Here is an 18,218-nt window from a genome sequence, read left to right as displayed (position 1 = left end):
TAAAAGATGTGAAAAAAAGTTTTTAGATACTCCTCTTAAAACATTTGTAAATTATTTTCACTAAATGCTTAATCTTTTTAGAAGTTACTGACAACTTGTTTTACTTCCTTTAAAATAAAAGAATGGTTTTGTTTCAACTTAAAGCCCATATGACTTCCTGCATCTTATTATCAGATAGATCCCTTTAAGTTTTTCAGATGATCAGGATCAATGGAACTTGCACACCGCGGGCGAGGCCAACCTGATGCAAGCATGCAGTGTAATGTAATTTTTCCAGCCCCGTGGGAATCTCTTGAGTATTTAAAAATTATTTTTCTTGTATGCTGAGTGACTAAAGATTGCAAAAACTCCCTAAGGAAAACAAATTTCTTCCACACTAAATAGTGTAATTTCATTGTGTAAAAGGATTTAAAAGGTGTAAATCTGATGAATCCTCACATTTGTCCTCATTTTGTGCTTGTGTTTAAGAGGTGGTAAAATGATTATGTCAAGTGAAATTTCTGTATTACTATTAGTGAGCACTTGTTGAGAAAAAGGCTAAACATTTATGTATTCAAAGGTTTAATAAGAAATGAACTCGGCCCTGGCCGGTTGGCTCAGTGGTAGAGCGTGGGCCTGGCGTGCAGTAGTCCCAGGTTCAGTTCCCGGCCAGGGCACACAGGAGAAGCGCCCATCTGCTTCTCCACCCCTCCCTCTCTCCTTCCTTTCTGTCTCTCTCTTTCCCTCCTGCAGCCAGGACTCCATTGGAGCAGAGTTGGCCCGGGTGCTGAGGATGGCTCTATGGCCTGATGGCTCTAGTGCCTCAGGCACTAGAATGGCTCTGGTTGCAACAGAGCAATGCCCCAGATGGGCAGAGCATCGCCCCCTGGTGGGCATGCCGGGTGGATCCCGGTCAGGCGCATGTGGGAGTCTGTCTGCCTCCCTGTTTCCAGCTTCGGAGAAATGCAAAAAAAAAAAAGAAAAAGAAAGAAAGAAATGAACTAGTTCTATGGAAAGATTTCATTCTGCCAGCAAATAGTGTAGAAATATGTAGAAAGAACCACTTTAGGGAAGAAGAAAGAGGTTCCTTCTACATGTTCCCATCACATTCTTCCCTTTCATTTTCATCTTTACAATATGCTCCTCTCTTCTCCTACCAAAACTCTCAAGTATCTCTAAATCAGGGGTCAGGAATCTTTTTTGGCTGGGAGAGCCGTGAACGCCACATATTTTAAGATGTAATTTCGTGAGAGCCATACAACGACCCGTGTATGTTAAGCATTATCCAATAAAAATCTGGTGTTGTCCCAGAGGACAGCTGTGATTGGCTCCAGCCACCCACAACCATGAACATGAGCGGTAGGAAATGAATGGATTGTAATACATGAGAATGTTTTATATTTTTAACATTTTTTAATTAAAGATTTGTCTGTGAGCCAGATGCAGCCATCAAAAGAGCCACATCTGCTTGTGAGCCATAGGTTCCGGACCCCTGCTCTAAATTTTCTCCTCTCTTGGTGGCCCCGCCACAGGTGGAATTACGATAATTTCTTCTTCTCTGTTCTCAGTGTGCTCTTCCATTGTATTGTGCTTGTTTCTTTATGGTAGTAGGGTCCATATCTATTTGTATCCCTGAAGTACTTAGCCTAAAATCACAGTCTCTCTCTAAATGTTTGTTGAATGCAGGCTGTTGAATAAATATCATTGATATACCTGTCTTCCCTGAAAATATTTTGACATTTAATGAAAAGGACAAGAGAATTAGTAATACTTGCTGATTTCATACAACCTGTATACACCATGTTAGATGCCAGGTGGGAAAGGAGGGACAGTGACAAAGGAAGTGAGTAGGGTTAAGAGTATTAAAGATACAAGTTGTTCTCAAGGAACGGACAGTTGAGTTGGAGCTATGAGATCTATTCTGCAGAAAGGGGTAAATGAAAAATTAGCTAATGGGGAGAAAATGAAAGGTGCGTGACTTTATGACACTCTAGTAATCTTCTAAGGCTGCAGTTTTCAACCTTCTTCATCTCATGGCACATAAACTAGTTATAAAAATTCTGCGGCACACTCAAAAATATATTTTTTGCTGATCCGACCAAAAAATAGGTATAATTTTGATTCATTTATACTGGACAGCTGTTGTGGTGTTGACCATGGTCATTTTTTTGTTTGACAGTCTAAGGGAAAAGAGGTCAGTGCCCGTGACTAAATAGTCTGATACTGCATGTTTTCAAAATTGTGCACCACACTGGCTGAAAATTGCTGTACGAAGGAATTATGTTTGGAATAGTTATTACCAGTTACCGGTAAATAATTTAAAACTGTTATTCTTTAGTTACTGGTCTGAGATAGCAGATTCATGAAAATATCTGCCTTTTCAGTATTATAACTTCAAAATGTAAGTGTTTTTCTTAATCTCTTTATTTTCCTTTTTAAAAACCTGTTGAGATCAGTTGCTCAAGAAAATCTTTCTTGCTAGGTTTTCCTCTTAGTACAATTTTGGCCAAAATACGCATGAATAATGCATGTAATTCAATAGTGTAGATTGGTGAAACCAAGAGAATTATGTCATGAAGATGAAGCCGGTTTTAGCATTTCTCAGCAGTTGCAAGGGTAGGTGCTTATGTCTTTTCAAATCAAAACTTTCAAAATGGTAGGTGGTACTATAACAATTTTGGCTTTTTCTTGAAAACAGTAACACAGAAACAGTTATGACCTGTGTCAAATAAAGTTTAAGCCAATAAGTATATTTGGTAATGGTTGAGAGAAGTAGTTACATCTATACTGACGTTATGCATATGGAAGGTACAGAATCTGACCTCAGTGGTCAGTGTTGTTGGGGAGAGGGCAGCAGTACATCTGAGCTGTTTAGGTGGACACTGTGCACGCTACTCCTTACGTTCCCAAGTCCAGGGTTTTCACTCCTTCCACAGTTTGTTTCTGAAATAGCTGTGCATTTCTTACCTGGGCCTCTTCTCTGTGTCTTTTCTATAGCGTGGACCTGCTTAGTACTTGGCGATTTCACTCACTTTGTCTTTCCAGCGCTTATTTCTCTCTTGTCCTCACCCCCACCCTTTTTTTGGCCATTATTGCCTGTCCTTGCCCTTTTACTTGTCATCACTTTTTGTGTATTTCTTCATTTCCCCAACAACATTGCATGCCCCTTAAGGGCAGAGAGCTTGTTGTGTTAACTTTCGTATTTCCTTCCTTGCTCAGCGCAAAACAGGTTGACCAGTTGATGTGCTGTACAACCAGTTTAGTGCTCCGGAATACAACTGCTCTAAACCCCTTCCGTATGTGATACATGGTTCAACAATCTGAAGGAAAGCTGGGAAGTAGCAGGAACTCTTAGCCTACTTTTGTGTCTATAGCATTAAAAGTTACTCAGCAGATTACTCGTATGTATGTTAGAGGCAAACCCTGATAAATGTAATTTATCCTTTAGGCTTTGGGTTGACCTTCTGAGGTCTTCATCCTTTTCTAAAATGATTTTATTGACTAAATTATTGTCACCATTAAATGTTTATTGCAAAACCTTGTGCATTTTGTACTGTCCTTAGCACTGAGAGGACTGCATTAGGCAGCCATGGTCACTGAGTGCCCACTGGGTGTCAGGTGCTTATCACCGGTGTAGATAAGCCCCAGTTCCTGAACTGGGGGTTTTGTAGTTGGTCAAGGAGAAAAGACCAAGGCACAGAGAGATGCTTCCAATGGAATGTGAAGGGGATCTGCTCCTCCAGCTCCTGCCCCTGCCCCTGCCCCTGGCCTTGCCCCTGCCCCTGCCCCTGCCCCTGGCCTTGCCCCTGCCCCTGCCCCTGCTCACTCCCAATATCAGACCCCAGAGTTTGCCTCAGTTTCATACATCTTACAATCTGACTCCTGTCTTTTGACCCACTCCCTCTAAAACCCTGATCCCAACATCTGTTTGACCACACCATGACATCTACTCCTTCTTTTCGCTGTCCCTCGCTGCACTCCTGTCCTCACTTCCTCTTTACAAGGCTTAGGTGGTGTGCACCGTATAATCACTCCACTGCCTTTTCCCCCTGTGCTGTACTCACCTGGCAAACTCCCATTCTGTTGCCCACCCTTCCCTGTCAGCCCTCAGCAGACCAGGTCAGCTGGAGACACACCCGAGGCCACACGGGCAGGTCTTGCTTTGAGCCTGTGGTTGTTAACTTCTGTTCTGCCCTTTTGCACTCAGCAGTCTTACTCCATTTTTCTGGTCAGTTCCTTTAACATTTTTTTTCTTTTATTTTTTTATTAATTTTAGAGAGTAACATTGATTTGTTGTTTTACTTCTTATTTATTATTTATGCATTCATTGGTTGTTTCTTGTATGTGCCCTGACCTGGGATGGAACCAGCAACTTTGACATCACAGGAGGATGCTTTAACCAACTGAGCTACCTGGCCAGGGCTGTCATCAGTGCCTTTTGCAAATGCTATTTCATACTTATCTCACCTAAAATTTCTAATACCTTCTCCTCTGTTCTGCTGCATCGGAGGACATTATGTCATTGAACAGCTCCTTGTGTTTCCATTCGAATCAGAGCTCCCACAGACCTGAGTATGTACTCACATATTCTGCCTTCTCGGCTTTATGTTGGTAAATGTTCTGTCCCTAACAGAAGCCAGTTGCTCCGTTTGTGCCTGGCATGGCATAACCTCTGACCTACGGAAGGACATGAACACAGTTCCTTTCCTCTCCCAGGTGATCAGTTATTCCTTGTCCCCATTAGCTGTATTAATTTAAAAAAAATGATGTCTCTTATAAAAATAACTTTGATCCTACGTCATTTTTTTATTATTCTTTCCTGAATACCCTCTATTTCTATGTTTATTCTCACCTTTCGCAGCACTTGCTCTTGACTAAGTAGGTCACTGTTGTCGTATACTCCGTTGCCTCGTTGAGTGGTCCTTTCTCATCTTTCTTGATCTTTCACCAGCTCCTGAAGTTGTGGATTACTCCCTCCATCATAAAACACTTACCTTACTTGGCTTCCACTGGCATTTGATTTTATTTCTCTTTCCTGTGTGGTCCTTTTGCATCCTTCCACCTTTAGATATTATAGTATCTGAGGGTGCAGACACTGAACTTCGTTTTCTTCTACACTTCGCTGATTCTTTGTACTCAGAGTGAGGTCTCAGGAACATCAGCGTTAGCATCGCCTGGGAGTGTGTCAGAAATGCAGAACCGAAGGCCCCCTTTAGAACCTAAAGGCAGAGCTGGTGAATAAAAATTCTGCATTTTCCCCTCAAATTCCTAGGTGATTCATATGGACAGTAAAGCTGGAGTAACGTTGCCTACACGACCTCATCTTGTCCCATGCTGTAAATGTTTTCTGTGTCTCCAGCCCCAGCCCTCCCCTGAGTCTCAGACTATGTCTCTCTACTGGGCCTATTCACTTAAATGTCTAATAACATCTCCTAAATGTCTCATATATAAACTGTTCAAAGGAGAACCCCTGACTTCTGCTCACAAGCCTGCCTCCTCTGCAGCCCTCGGTGCTGTCACAGATGGAAGACCCATCTTTCCAGAAGTTTCAGCCAAGCTTGAGAGCCTTGGACCAACCCACCACAGACTGTTCTGTTTTCTTTGTCTCGTAGCCACATTCAGTCCATCAGCAGATGCTCTCAGATTCAACTCTGCCTTCAGAATACAGTGGAATCTGACCACGTCTCATAATTCTGCCCTATCACTCAGACCCCGGCCCCTATGACCTCCCACCTGGGTTTTATGACAGTAGCTTTCTAACTGCTCTCAGCTTGCACCCTTATTTCTGACAGCATTTTAAACATCGCTTTCAGAGTGATCATATTGCATATGAATCAGTTTGTGTCAGTTCTCCACACAAAACCAAAGGCTTTCCTTCTTGGCTGGAGTAGAAACCGAAGTCCTAGAAGATCTGGCCCTCTGCCACCTTTCTGGGATCTGCCTGTGTCGTCTGTCCTCTCTTTCTTCTCTCACTCTGACCTCAGTGTTTGTTCTTGAACTTGCCACCCTCAGACCTTTGCTTTTTATTACGTCCTCTGCCGGGAACGCTCTTATCCCCAGTTTCCACAGTGCTCACTCCCTCACTTCCAGTGTTTTGCTGCTCAGAGAGACCTTCACTGTGCCATCTTCTGTCCCTTTTTCTTGCCTTTAAAAGGAAATAGCACCTTTCACATAATGCATTCATTTGTTTGTTGTTCTCCCACAATTAAAATGCTGTAAGCTCCTGAGAGAGGGGAGGGATGTATTCCTAGCCTTACCAATAGTGCTAGACAGACAAAGGATGAGTTGCTGAATCAATATTTGCTGGACAAGTGAATGAGTAAGTACTACTAATTGGTACATAAAGAATATTACAGGAATTCAGAGCAGAAGTGGCTATCTGCTTTGAGAAGTTGTAGAAAGAATCAGAAATGACATTCGAGGTGTGTTTTGGGGAGTCAATAGAAAGTTCTCCCACCCAGCAGATGAGATGGGGAGAGGATATTATTCTCTGTGGGGAAAAAGCACGTTCAGAAGTAGAGACTGAGTTTTCAGAAACATTGTGAACTGTACCATGACTGGAGCAGGGGAATGTTTTGGATGCACAGGGGTAGTGATGAGTCAAAGCCAAGAAGGTAGTTCAGGACCAGCTTGTCATGAGTCTTGTTACAAGATTCTGCTCAAGAATTTGAAGTTTAGCATATAGGTAGTAGAGAGACCACAGATACAAATATGTAGAGTGTTAAAGATTAGTATTTTTTTTTTTAGTAAAAATTTAGAATTTTTGTAATGTGCTTGCATCATCCTGAGACTTAAGAATTCAAAGAAAATAAGACATGGTCCCTACTTGGGATTTCACGTTGTAGTAGAGTATTAGTGTTTTAGGAATAAAGATTGATGTAAGCTGCTAATGCCCTAGTTCCCTGGTCGGCACACCGCTGCTCGCGAGCCACATGCAGCTCTTGGGCCCCTTGAGTGTGGCTCTTCCTCAGAACACCACGTGCGGGCGCTACCTCGATAAGGAATGTATCTACGTATATAGTTTAAGTTTTAAAAACCTGGCTCGCAAAAGAAATTTCAACCTTTGTACCGTTGATACTTGGTTCTGTCAACTAATGAGTTTGCTGACCATTGTCCTAGGTGAAAGATGACATGAGTTTGAATAAAAGCAGTTTAAGTGAGAATAGGAAGTTCAGCTCTCTCCCTTTCTATCTGTGGTGAACATGTATCCTTCTGACCTTTTCTCAAGAGTCAGAGGCTTCTTTATGGAAGCCTAGTTGACTCTTTTGACTTGATCTTGTATTTGCTTTTATAGTTTCTCTATGTACCCTAGTGCCATGGTACTTCCTAGAGTTGAAATGTTGTGCTTGTTTGTGTGATTCCTGGGTCCTGTTGGCCTTGCCGCTCAACCACACAGTAGTAAATGCTGTGAGGAACTCTGCGTCCCCAGCAACTGATGTAGGTTCTGGCACATGCTAGTTCAAATATTTGAGTGAGTGAATTTTTAAAAAAATTTTTAATTTATTGTGTTTACATAGATACTAGTGTCTCCTCGAATGTTGAGTGAGTGAATTTTTAAGATATACTTTTAAAGCTAAATTGACTGAACTTGAGAACCAGATGATTCTGAAGGATAATAATATCTTTAAACTTCTTGTTTATTAAAAATTCCCATTTTGCCTGACCTGTGGTGGCGCAGTGGATAAAGCGTTGACCTGGAAATGCTGAGGTCGCCGGTTCGAAACCCTGGGCTTGCCTGGTCAAGGCACATATGGGAGTTGATGCTTCCAGCTCCTTCCCCCTTCTCTCTCTCTGTCTCTCTCCCTCTCTGTCTCTCTCTCTCCTCTCTGTCTCTCTCTCTCCTCTCTAAAAATGAATAAATAAAATTAAAAAAAAAAAAAAAAGAATACAAATCTTTAAAAAAAAAAATTCCCATTTTGGCCCAAAGTATCTCAAGCTCTATATCAGGGGTAGTCAACCTTTTTATACCTACTGCCCACTTTTGTATCTCTGTTAGTAGTAAATTTTTCTAACCGCCCATCGGTTCCACAGTAATGGTGATTTATAAGATAGGGAAGTAACTTTACTTTACAAAATTTATAAAGCAGAGTTACAGCAAGTTAAAGCATATAATAATAATTGCCAAGTACTTTATATTGGATTTTTGCTAAGTTTGGCAGAATAAATCTTTATAAAACAACTTACTATAGTTAAATCTAGCTTTTTATTTATACTTTGGTTGCTCCACTACCGCCTACCATGAAAGCTGGAACACCCACTAGTGGGCGGTAGGGTTGACTACCACTGCTCTATATGGTGGAAACTAGACTTGTATCATCATTTGCCCACTGTGAACACTACAAATGTGGAGGTCATTTTTTATCCTTTTCCTTCCTTCCTTCCTTCCTTCCTTATCCCTTCCTTCCTTCCTTCCTCACCCCCGCCCTCCCTCCTTCCCTCCCTCCCGTTTTCCTAGATTCTAGGGTCGCCCCGAATGCATCCCCTGTCCCCCATATTCCCCTTAACATCTCCCTTGCCCCTCTCCCTACAGCACCATCCCTCCTTCCCTTCAGGTTTATCCCATCCTATCATCCCATTTCCCTCTGTCCTCTTTTCTTCTGGTCCCTTTGATCTCTCCTCTGTCTCAATTCTGTTCCTCAGTTCTCATTGTTCCTTGGATTTCTCAAATGAGTGAGGTCATATGATATGTTTCTTTCTCTGCCTGGCTTATTTCACTGAACATAATAGTTTCCAGGTCCATCCATGTTGTTGCAAAAGGTAATATTTCCTTCTTTTTCATAGCCCCATAGTATTCCATTGTATATATGTATCACAGCTTTTTAATCCACTCGTCCACTGACAAACACTTGGGTTGTTTCCAGATCTTCGCCATTGTGAACAGTGCTGCCATAAACATGGGGGTGCATTTCCTTTTTTCAGTTGTTGATATGGTGTTCTTGGGGTATATTCCTAAAAGTGGGATAGCTGGGTCAAAAGGCAGATCTTCATACTGTTTCCCACAGTGGCTGCACCAGTCTGCATTCCCACCAGCAGTGCAGGAGGGTTCCCTTTTCTCCACATCCTCGCCAGCACCTATCATGTGTTGTTTTGTTAATGAGCGCCATTCTGACTAGTGTGAGGTGGTATCTCATTGTGGTTTTAATTTGCATTTCCAATGACATACTTCAAAGATATAGAACACATATTCCAAAAAATTTATATGGAACCAAAAAAGAACATGAACATCAGCAATCTTAAAAAAGAAGAATACTTCCCAATATCAAGTTATACTACAAGGCTATTTTACTCAAAACAGCCTGGTACTGGCATAAGAACAGGCATATAGATCAATGTAACAGAACAGAGAACCCAGAAAAAAATCTCCACCTTTATTCTTTTTCTTGACCCCTCCCTTATATCTAGGTATCTACTCTTTCCCCCCTTGTCTCCTCCCCCCAGAATTCACTTTCCCTTCTGACCCTACAGACTACGACAGTCCCTTTCTAAGACGTTTCTCTGCTTCTATGATGTCTTTGTCCTTGCCAGCCTGTCTTCCATGTTGCATTTTGTCAGTTGAGGGAGGCTGGAAAGTGGCCCCTAAAAGATATGTCCACTTTCTAATCCTGGGACTCTCTAACCTTTTCTTTCTTTTTGAAAAAAGATCTTTGCAGATGTGATTAAGGATTTTGAGATGAAGGGATCATCATGAATTATGTGAATGGGCCCTATATACCCTTACAAGTACCCTTATAAGAGAAAGGAAGAGGAAGACTAGATAGACACAGAGATGGCTGTGTGGGGCGGGAAGCAGACATTAGAGCGATAGGCCCACAAGCACAGGAAGGTGCAGCCAGCAGAGCTGGACGAGACCGGGAGCGTGTGTCTCCCCTTGAGCCCCACAGGGAGGTGGTCTGGCCAGCACTTTAATTTTGGTCTAGAGAAACTGATTTTGGACTTCTGGCCTCTCCAAATTATGAAAGACTAATTTTTGTTGTTTTAAGCCAGCAAGTTCATGGTAATTGTTACAGCGGCCTTGGGCACTAATAACATCAGAGTTAACTATGAAGTCTAAAACTGATCTCACTCCCTAAAAAAAACATCTAACCACTCCGCATTACTACAAGTCCAAACTCTGTGATCTGGCCCACTTTATTTTAAAATTATACATATATATATATATATATATATATATATATATATATATAACTTTTATACTTGTTTCAGGTGTACAGCATAGTGTTTAGACAATTACATAATTTACAGAGTGATTCCCCTGAAAATTCTAGTACCTACCTGGCACCATAAATAGTTATTACAATATTATTGACTATATTTCCTACACTGTACTTTGTTTTACATCCTCTGTTATGTGACTTCTTACTTTCTTCTCCTTTTTCATCCATCCCACTCACTCTCCTTCCCTCTGACAACCACTAGTCTGTTCTCTGTTTCTGTGAGTTTCTTGGTATTTTGTTTATTTATTGTGTTCTTTAGATTCCACATATGAGTGAAACTTTTGGTATTTGTTTTTCTCTGTCTGACTTCACTAAGTATATATAATACCCTCTAGATCCATCCTTGTTGTTGCAAATGGTAAGATTTCATTTTTTACAGCCGAGTAATATTCCATTGTATGTATGTACTACTTCTTTATCCAGGTGTGATCTGACCCACAGCTGGATAAAAGTTTTTCATCCTTGATTGCAGTTCAAATGTCATCTTTCCTTGGAGACTTAGGTCGCCTAATAGTAACTTCTTCCACTGTCCCCACAAACGTTTTGTATAAACATATATTTACTTTATGTCTTGTACTAGATTAGACTTTGAATACTTGGAGGGCACCAACTATATCTCATTAATCTATCTAAACTTTTTTGACAACTACCCTTTACCTGGTGTTTGGTAAAGGTTAATTTATTAAATTAACCTTTAATAAAACAAAGTAAAGTACTTTGTTTTATAACTATGGATGATTCTGTACCTGGTCTTTAGTTCTAGAATGTTTTTCTTTGTGAAGTACATGCATAAATGACCTTGAAAATAATTTTAAGAATGTCAACCAGACAAATTAGAAAGCTCTGTGGATTTAGTAGTCTAAAATTGATACACAAAAGGTTTCTAGTAGCCCACACAGTATGGTTTGCATAATTCTTCATCCTCGATTACATGTGCAGATTTTGCAAGTTGTAGAAACAGTAGTAGATTTAATTGCTTGGGGGAACAGCCAATACTTTTAAGAAATTCTGTCATAAACCACACTAGAGCATTTGGCTGATTTTGACCTTGTACATTATTCAGAGAGGATATGTCTAGAATGTCTCTGACTCTTGTTTCTTGCTGCTGCCAAGATTCTGTTTCAAGTTGTTTTCCTTTCCTTAGTAGATTATTGTAGCAGTCTCTTGGCAGCCCCTTCTGGACTCATCCTGATTTTCAGTTTGCAATTTAAGTGTGGTCGGTTTTATTTATTTTCTTTGTGCTCTTCTTGTTTACAATGTTGTTTTTGAGTTTATGCAGTAGTATCTTAAAGCCAAGTAAAAATTTAGCACTGATATTTTAAGCTTGGGTTACCTTGGGCTACTCTGGACATTTTTAGAACATGCCTAGTTTGTGGGGAACTATAAACAGTAAAGGTATTAAATTGAGCATGTGTGCCTGACCATTTCCTGTTACCTTCAGTGACGGGGAGGGTCTGTTTGGACATGATCCACAGTTCTTCCACATGTTGCTCCTTTGAACTATTTGTTCTCAAGCTAGTTTTCAAAGGTCATGTTTAAAAAAAAATGTTTATCAGGATAACTCATAAGAATTGACATGTTTATATCATTAACTTCATGACCTCTTCTTTCAGCCTTTTTTTTTAATAGGAAAAACTAAAAAAAGCATGCTAGCAGTAGGATCCTCTTAATTCCAAAGTTATTTTTAAACCACTTTATCGAGGTATGATTGACATACAAAAAGCTGTTGATATAACTTGATAAGTTAGCTTTTTTTAAAGTCACCGTAACCCATTCACAGCCATTGACTTTCATTCTATTTGGATGAGAGAGGGGATAGTGTTCAATCTGAAATGTGTTCAAAATAAAGATCTGGGCCACTGGATATTTGTAACATTAAAACAAGCTTTCTATTAATACTAGTGTTCTATATACATTTTTGTATGTGAACATTTTTAAATTTTTTAAAATTGCACTTATACTCAGTATTATCTTTTATTCACTTGGGGTGTTCTGCATAGTGGTTAGGCAGTTGTGCACTTCATGAAGTGCACCCCCTGATAGTTTTAGTACTCACCTGGCACGTACCTAGTTATACAGTATTACAAATTTATTCCCTAGGTTGTACTTTACATCCCTGTGACTGTTTTATAACTGCCAGTTTGTATCAGTGCTACTGTTTTAACTGAGAAAATAATCAGGCAAAGATTTCTGTTTACCTTAAATGCTTGTCAGTAGTCTAGAGCATTTATCTCATGAAATATTAGTGTTTTTAAGTATTCTTCTGATGTTTTTTTTTCCTATAAAATATAGTTGGCAGTTAAGCCACTGGAATCCTTTTAGAACTACATGAGAATAAACTCACAAATTAGTGCATACTAAGTATTCTATTTCCAGTCATTACTCAGGGCTATTACAGATTGTCCTTATTGCTCAGGCCAAGTTCAGTAAAAAATGTAAGGCTATATCATAAATCCCTGTCCCTGTTTTTCACAAGTAGATGAAGTATTCTGAAAATTTGAGTGACTTTATTTACAATAGAAGCACAAATGTTTGGGAGGGGGAAATGCAGTGGGAAGTAAAAGAAAAAATGAAAGGATGACTTTATCTAAAATCCAGGTATATAGTTAAAAATAAATTTTTTCTGCTGCATTTAAAATCCATCTACATAAAAAGCAGCCAGTTTTGCTTGTATGCGGTTTCCTTCATCACGGGCATTGAAGTGAGAGATAACAGGACCAGAGTAGGGTCCATGCGTCCAGCATGATAGAACTTTAGCTTTGTCTTGACAAGTTTTTGTTTGCTTGTTTGTTTGAATTTTTTTTTATTGTGGCAAAATATACATATTTACCATGGTAACCATTTTTAAGTGCACAGTTCAGTGGCATTAAGTGCAGTCACACTGTTGTGCAACCGTCAACACCATCCACCTGCAGAACTTTTTTATCATCCTAAAATGAAACTTTGCACCTAGTAAACAATAACTCCCCCACTTTCCCTCTTGTTTGTTTTTAAAGCGTGAGTATGGTGGCCTTCTACTCTAAGAGTGCACTGTACCCACCAAACAGGAGACGGTCGCACTTCCCAATATTTTATACTTTCCACTAAGGCGTGCACTGTTCAGTAGTACCTAATAGTAGATAAAATCTGGCCCATTGGATATTCACACTTGTGGGCAAAGCTGAAGAACCTGAAGTTTTAGACTGGAATAATCACTTCAGAGGCACTGAGATCTGTCGCTGACTTAGTAGAGGGAGGCAGAAAACACTTCATGGGCAGGTTTTCCCTTAATCAGTAAGCCTCCACAGTAGCTGCGGCCCCTTTGGGTTCTTAGGGAAATATGTTTGAATTGAAATATATCTGGAAGCATAGCTCTCCAAATGAAATGGTTCTGTACTAAGATAGCTGGATGTGACCAATGCTATGAAGGCATAGAATTTAAGAACGGCTCCCTGTTGCCCACAGAGTAAGTTCAAACTATTTCACGCAATATATGTTAGACATCTCTCTGTTTCTAGTATTAGAAATAACCGAGCTTTTGTTCTTACGAAACTGAGTTTCTGTCTCATGGGCACTGTAAATCATGCCACTGATCACATTTCCTTTTCTGCCTCTGAAGCTAAAGGATGCTGAGAGAGAAGTTTATGACTTACCTGTAGCAAGTATACAGAATGTCATGGCATGTACTGGGCTGTCAACCTCATTCCCAGCCTCTTCTTGTATTTCCATCGCCCCACTGACTGCCTTTGGTTTTAACTGATCCTCTCTAGTCAGCTCCATGACCGACCCGTAGCTTCATTTCCACCCAGCCACCTCTACCAACCCTCCTTTTTGTGTCTTCCCTCCCATCTTACTGAATACTTTATTCCTCCCATATTGGGTCATGCTTTTCCCTTTGCTAGGAATAGTTCCTTATTGCAACTCTCTCCCCCATTCCCACTTTAACTCCTTCTTAATTTAGTTCAGTCATCAGTCAGAGTTCTCTCTGGACACTGTGCTTCGCTCTGTAAAATTTGCTGACCCCACCTTTGCGGTCTGCTGCCCACATTTAGTCTTTTTATTTGTTGAACCTAGAAAAACTGACCTCACATGTTCACAAAAACAGTCTACCTCTGCTAGACCATGGACCAGATCTTACCCTTCGAGTCCACCATGCCTTGAACAGGATAAAGGAGGAGAGGATTGTATAAAGCAGTGTCAGAGATGGTGAATGAGTCATAGTAAGAATTGAAAAGTGACCATTGGACTTTGTAGTATGGAGGTAATTGGTGACCTTTGTCAGAGACCTTTAAGGGATAGGGTGGAGTTTGCCTGATTGTTGGGAGCAAAGAGTAAGGATTGGGGAAGGAGAAGTGAAGGAACCAGGAAGAAAGAGTAGAAGAGAGAAGGACTTAAGAAGGGGGACAGAGAGAGGAAGTCAAGTACTGCCACCCCCAGGAGGACAGGGTGTGAACTAGGTAAGCATGCTGGTCCCCTAATACAGATGAAGGCAGTAGGTCTGGTTTATATTCACTGAGCTGAACTCTGTTTTGAGTTGAAGTCTGTCTTTGCTTCATAGAAGCTCTTGCTGCCTTAGTTCTTCTTGTTTGGTATTCACTGTATATCTGCTTTTGGTTAAGAATTTTCTTTTTAAATGGATAAGTCTCTGGCTTATGGTTTGTATTTCTTAAGTAGCAAAGACAATACCCTGTACATGGTGATGTTTGATAAATGCTTGAGGTGTTTCGCTAGTGCTGTCTGGTTTTCAGGATGTGGGGGAGGAGAGGATTACCTACCCTTCTCGGTTCCTTCCGCTGGTCTAATGATTTAATCCATCTGAGATAGATGAACCAAATTTAATTACATATGGATGAATGGAAGCTCCACATGCCTGAGCCAGAGACCCCACATCCAGGAGAGGTCCAGAGACAGAAAGGAGAAATGAAATATATGTGGCATCCTGAGTGGGGAGTGAGGTCAAGCCCAGGGGCTGCAGAAAGGAGAAGGGTCATAAGAGGAGCAGATGTTCAGTAATTAGATGTTTGCCCTGCTCTATAGAGAGGCCATAAAAAGTTATCTCTGCAAATAACTCTTGCTTTGGGCAAGGCCCCCAATTTAGATTCTTTTAGGTATTTAGGGGAGGGGGAGAAGTTTCTTTTCCATCAAGCCTGTAGGGTCTTGACTGCCTTCAGCTGAAAATAATCCACATACCAAAGTAGCTCATCTTGGATAGGCTTGGTCTGACCCCCTTCAATGACGTCTAAATTATACAGTAATCATACATTTTAAATCATACTGACCCATACAGGCAAGATTATTTTGTGTGACTCTTTAAATTCTTAGTTTTTCTCATATGAAACAAATTGGCAGTGCAGAAGTGAGGAAACCACCCAGCCTCCTCCCCAAGGCTTCTGTCCTCATCTTTTCCTCGGGTTTCGCTCCTGCGGCTCTCCCTCTGAGCAGCGCCTCTCCCCCTCTGAGCAGCGCCTCTCCCCCTCTGAGCAGCGCCTCTCCCTCTGAGCAGCGCCTCTCTCCCTCTGAGCAGCGGCTCTCCCCCTCTGAGCAGCGCGTCTCCCTCTGAGCAGCGCCTCTCCCCCTCTGAGCAGCAGCTCTCCATCTGAGCAGCGCCTCTCCCCCTCTGAGCAGCGCCTCTCCCCCTCGGAGCAGCGCCTCTCCCTCTGAGCAGCGCCTCTCCCCCTCTGAGCAGCGGCTCCCCCTCTGAGCAGCGCCTCTCCCTCTGAGCAGCGCCTCTCTCCCTCTGAGCAGCACCTCTCTCCCTCTGAGCAGCGCCTCTCCCCTCTGAGCAGCGGCTCCCCCTCTGAGCAGCGCCTCTCCCCCTCTGAGCAGTGGCTCTCCCTCTGGGCAGCGCCTCTCCCTCTGGGCAGCGGCTCTCCCTCTGGGCAGTGGCTCTCCCTCTGGGCAGCGCCTCTTCCTCTGGGCAGCGCCTCTTCCTCTGGGCAGCGGCTCCCCCTCTGAGCAGCGGCTCCCCCTCTGAGCAGTGGCTCTCCCCCTCTGAGCAGCGGCTCCCCCTCTGAGCAGCGGCTCCCCCTCTGAGCAGCGCCTCTCCCTCTGAGCAGCGCCCCTCTCCCTCTGAGCAGCGCCTCTCCCTCTGAGCAGCGCCTCTCCCTCTGAGCAGCGCCCCTCTCCCTCTGAGCAGCGCCCCTCTCCCTCTGAGCAGCGCCTCTCCCCCTCTGAGCAGCGCCTCTCCCTCTGAGCAGCGCCTCTCCCCCTCTGAGCAGCGCCTCTCCCTCTGAGCAGCACCTCTCTCCCTCTGAGCAGTGGCTCTCCCCCTCTGAGCAGCGCCTCTCCCTCTGAGCAGCGCCTCTCCCTCTGAGCAGCGCCTCTCCCCCTCTGAGCAGCGGCTCTCCCTCTGGGCAGCGCCTCTCCCCCTCTGGGCAGCGCCTCTCCCCCTCTGGGCAGCGGCTCTCCCTCTGAGCAGCGCCTCTCCCCCTCTGAGCAGCGGCTCTCCCCCTCTGAGCAGCGGCTCTCCCTCTGAGCAGCGCCTCTCCCCCTCTGAGCAGCGGCTCTCCCCCTCTGAGCAGCGGCTCTCTCCCTCTGAGCAGCGCCTCTCCCCCTCTGAGCAGCGGCTCTCCCTCTGGGCAGCGCCTCTCCCTCTGGGCAGCGGCTCCCCCTCTGGGCAGCGCCTCTCCCTCTGAGCAGCGGCTCCCCCTCTGGGCAGCGCCTCTCCCTCTGAGCAGCGCCTCTCCCCCTCTGAGCAGCGGCTCCCCCTCTGAGCAGCGCCTCTCCCCCTCTGAGCAGCGCCTCTCCCTCTGGGCAGCGGCCCTCCCTCTGGGCAGCGGCTCCCCCTCTGGGCAGCGCCTCCCCCTCTGGTCAGCGCCTCCCCCTCTGGGCAGCGCCTCCCCCTCTGGGCAGCGCCTCCCCCTCTGGGCAGCGCCTCTCCCTCTGGGCAGCGCCTCTCTCCCCTCCGCCGGAGTGCTCTTCTCAGTTTTTATTATTATTATTATTTTTTTTTTTTTTTGTGCCCTGGCCGGGAATTTTTTAATTTATTTTTTGTTTATTCATTTTTAGAGATGAGAGGGAGAGACAGAGAGAAAGAGAGAGGAGAGACAGAGAGAGAACAGGGGGAGGAGCTGGAAGCATCAACTCCCATATGTACCTTGACCAGGCAAGCCCAGGGTTTCGAACCGGCGACCTCAGGATTTCCAGGTCGACGCTTTATCCACTGCGCCACCACAGGTCAGGCTCTTCTCAGTTTTTAAAGCTCTGTCGGTGATTGAACCTCTCCTCGGTAGCCTTGGCTGACACCGTCTGCCCACACTGGACAGTGGACTCATCCCCCCTTCGCCTCCCTGTGCTCTGGGACGGACCTGTCGCCGTCCTGCTCTCGTTTGGACCGTGATCTGTTGACCCAAACCAGACTGGTTTTTCTTTGAGGCAGAGTCAAGTTATTTGGCTTATAGTTTAGATTTAGGAAATGGTAACCTGATTTTTTTTTTTTTGGTCTTAGCATTATGTTAAAAAGCGTTTTTCTATTTTATTAAATTGTTTTCATAAATGTAATTTTAACAATTGCTTATTTAATCTAAAGGAAAGACTGTCTCTTGTTATTGGCTATGCAGCTTGCCTTTATTTTTTTTTTCCCAATAAAATATTGTAACTACCTGTCAAAATTGACAATGAAATATACCTCTCTGTATTTATTAAAATATCTGTTTGTTATAAGGTACAGGACAGAACAAAGCTGTATTTTTAATTCTTGTCATGTTGTATATACGAAAACAAAAATAACTTTATCAGCATGGACAGTCTTTCTGTAGGTGACTTACACTAATTACAGGGTTCAGAGTTCAGAGCTCAAAGAGTGTTGTCCACCTCACAATTGGGCTTGTCCAGCAGTTGTTACTAACCAATCTAATGTGATAAGTATAAAGTTCCGTGACTTTGGGTGAATTATAAAGTGCATTGTGGGGGAAAGGGAAGTACCAAACACTTTTATTTCCTGAAAATTTTGGCCATTATGCACATGATCAAAAATGTATTTAAGAAAGTTTGCTTGAATGTGTCTAGGAGTGCTTTCTAGAGCTGAGGATGGTTGAGTGTATAGTC

The 18,218-nt window shown here is 43.0% G+C and overlaps 1 protein-coding gene across 8 annotated transcripts in view; it reads left to right on the top strand.

Moving 5' to 3' along the window:
- OSBPL1A (oxysterol binding protein like 1A) overlaps nt 1-18,218 on the top strand; it is a 264,920-nt gene that overhangs the window by 147,528 nt on the left and 99,174 nt on the right. The window contains exons 1-2 of one of the 8 annotated variants that reach the window (XM_066246327.1): nt 14,499-14,629; nt 17,181-17,348. The exons of 6 other annotated variants lie outside the window; for them this stretch is intronic. In XM_066246327.1, coding sequence (XP_066102424.1) covers nt 17,183-17,348 — 166 coding nt within the window. In that variant the 5' untranslated portion in view covers nt 14,499-14,629; nt 17,181-17,182. Of the gene's footprint in view, nt 1-14,483; nt 14,630-17,180; nt 17,349-18,218 lie in introns of those variants that run through there. One more of the 8 variants, XM_066246329.1, reaches the window with a different exon arrangement.

Source organism: Saccopteryx bilineata, chromosome 11 (genome assembly GCF_036850765.1).
Source record: "Saccopteryx bilineata isolate mSacBil1 chromosome 11, mSacBil1_pri_phased_curated, whole genome shotgun sequence".
NCBI classification, from domain to species: domain Eukaryota; kingdom Metazoa; phylum Chordata; class Mammalia; order Chiroptera; family Emballonuridae; genus Saccopteryx; species Saccopteryx bilineata.
The sequence above is the reverse complement of the archived record's forward strand: the minus strand, read 5'-3'. Positions and strand labels throughout refer to the sequence as shown.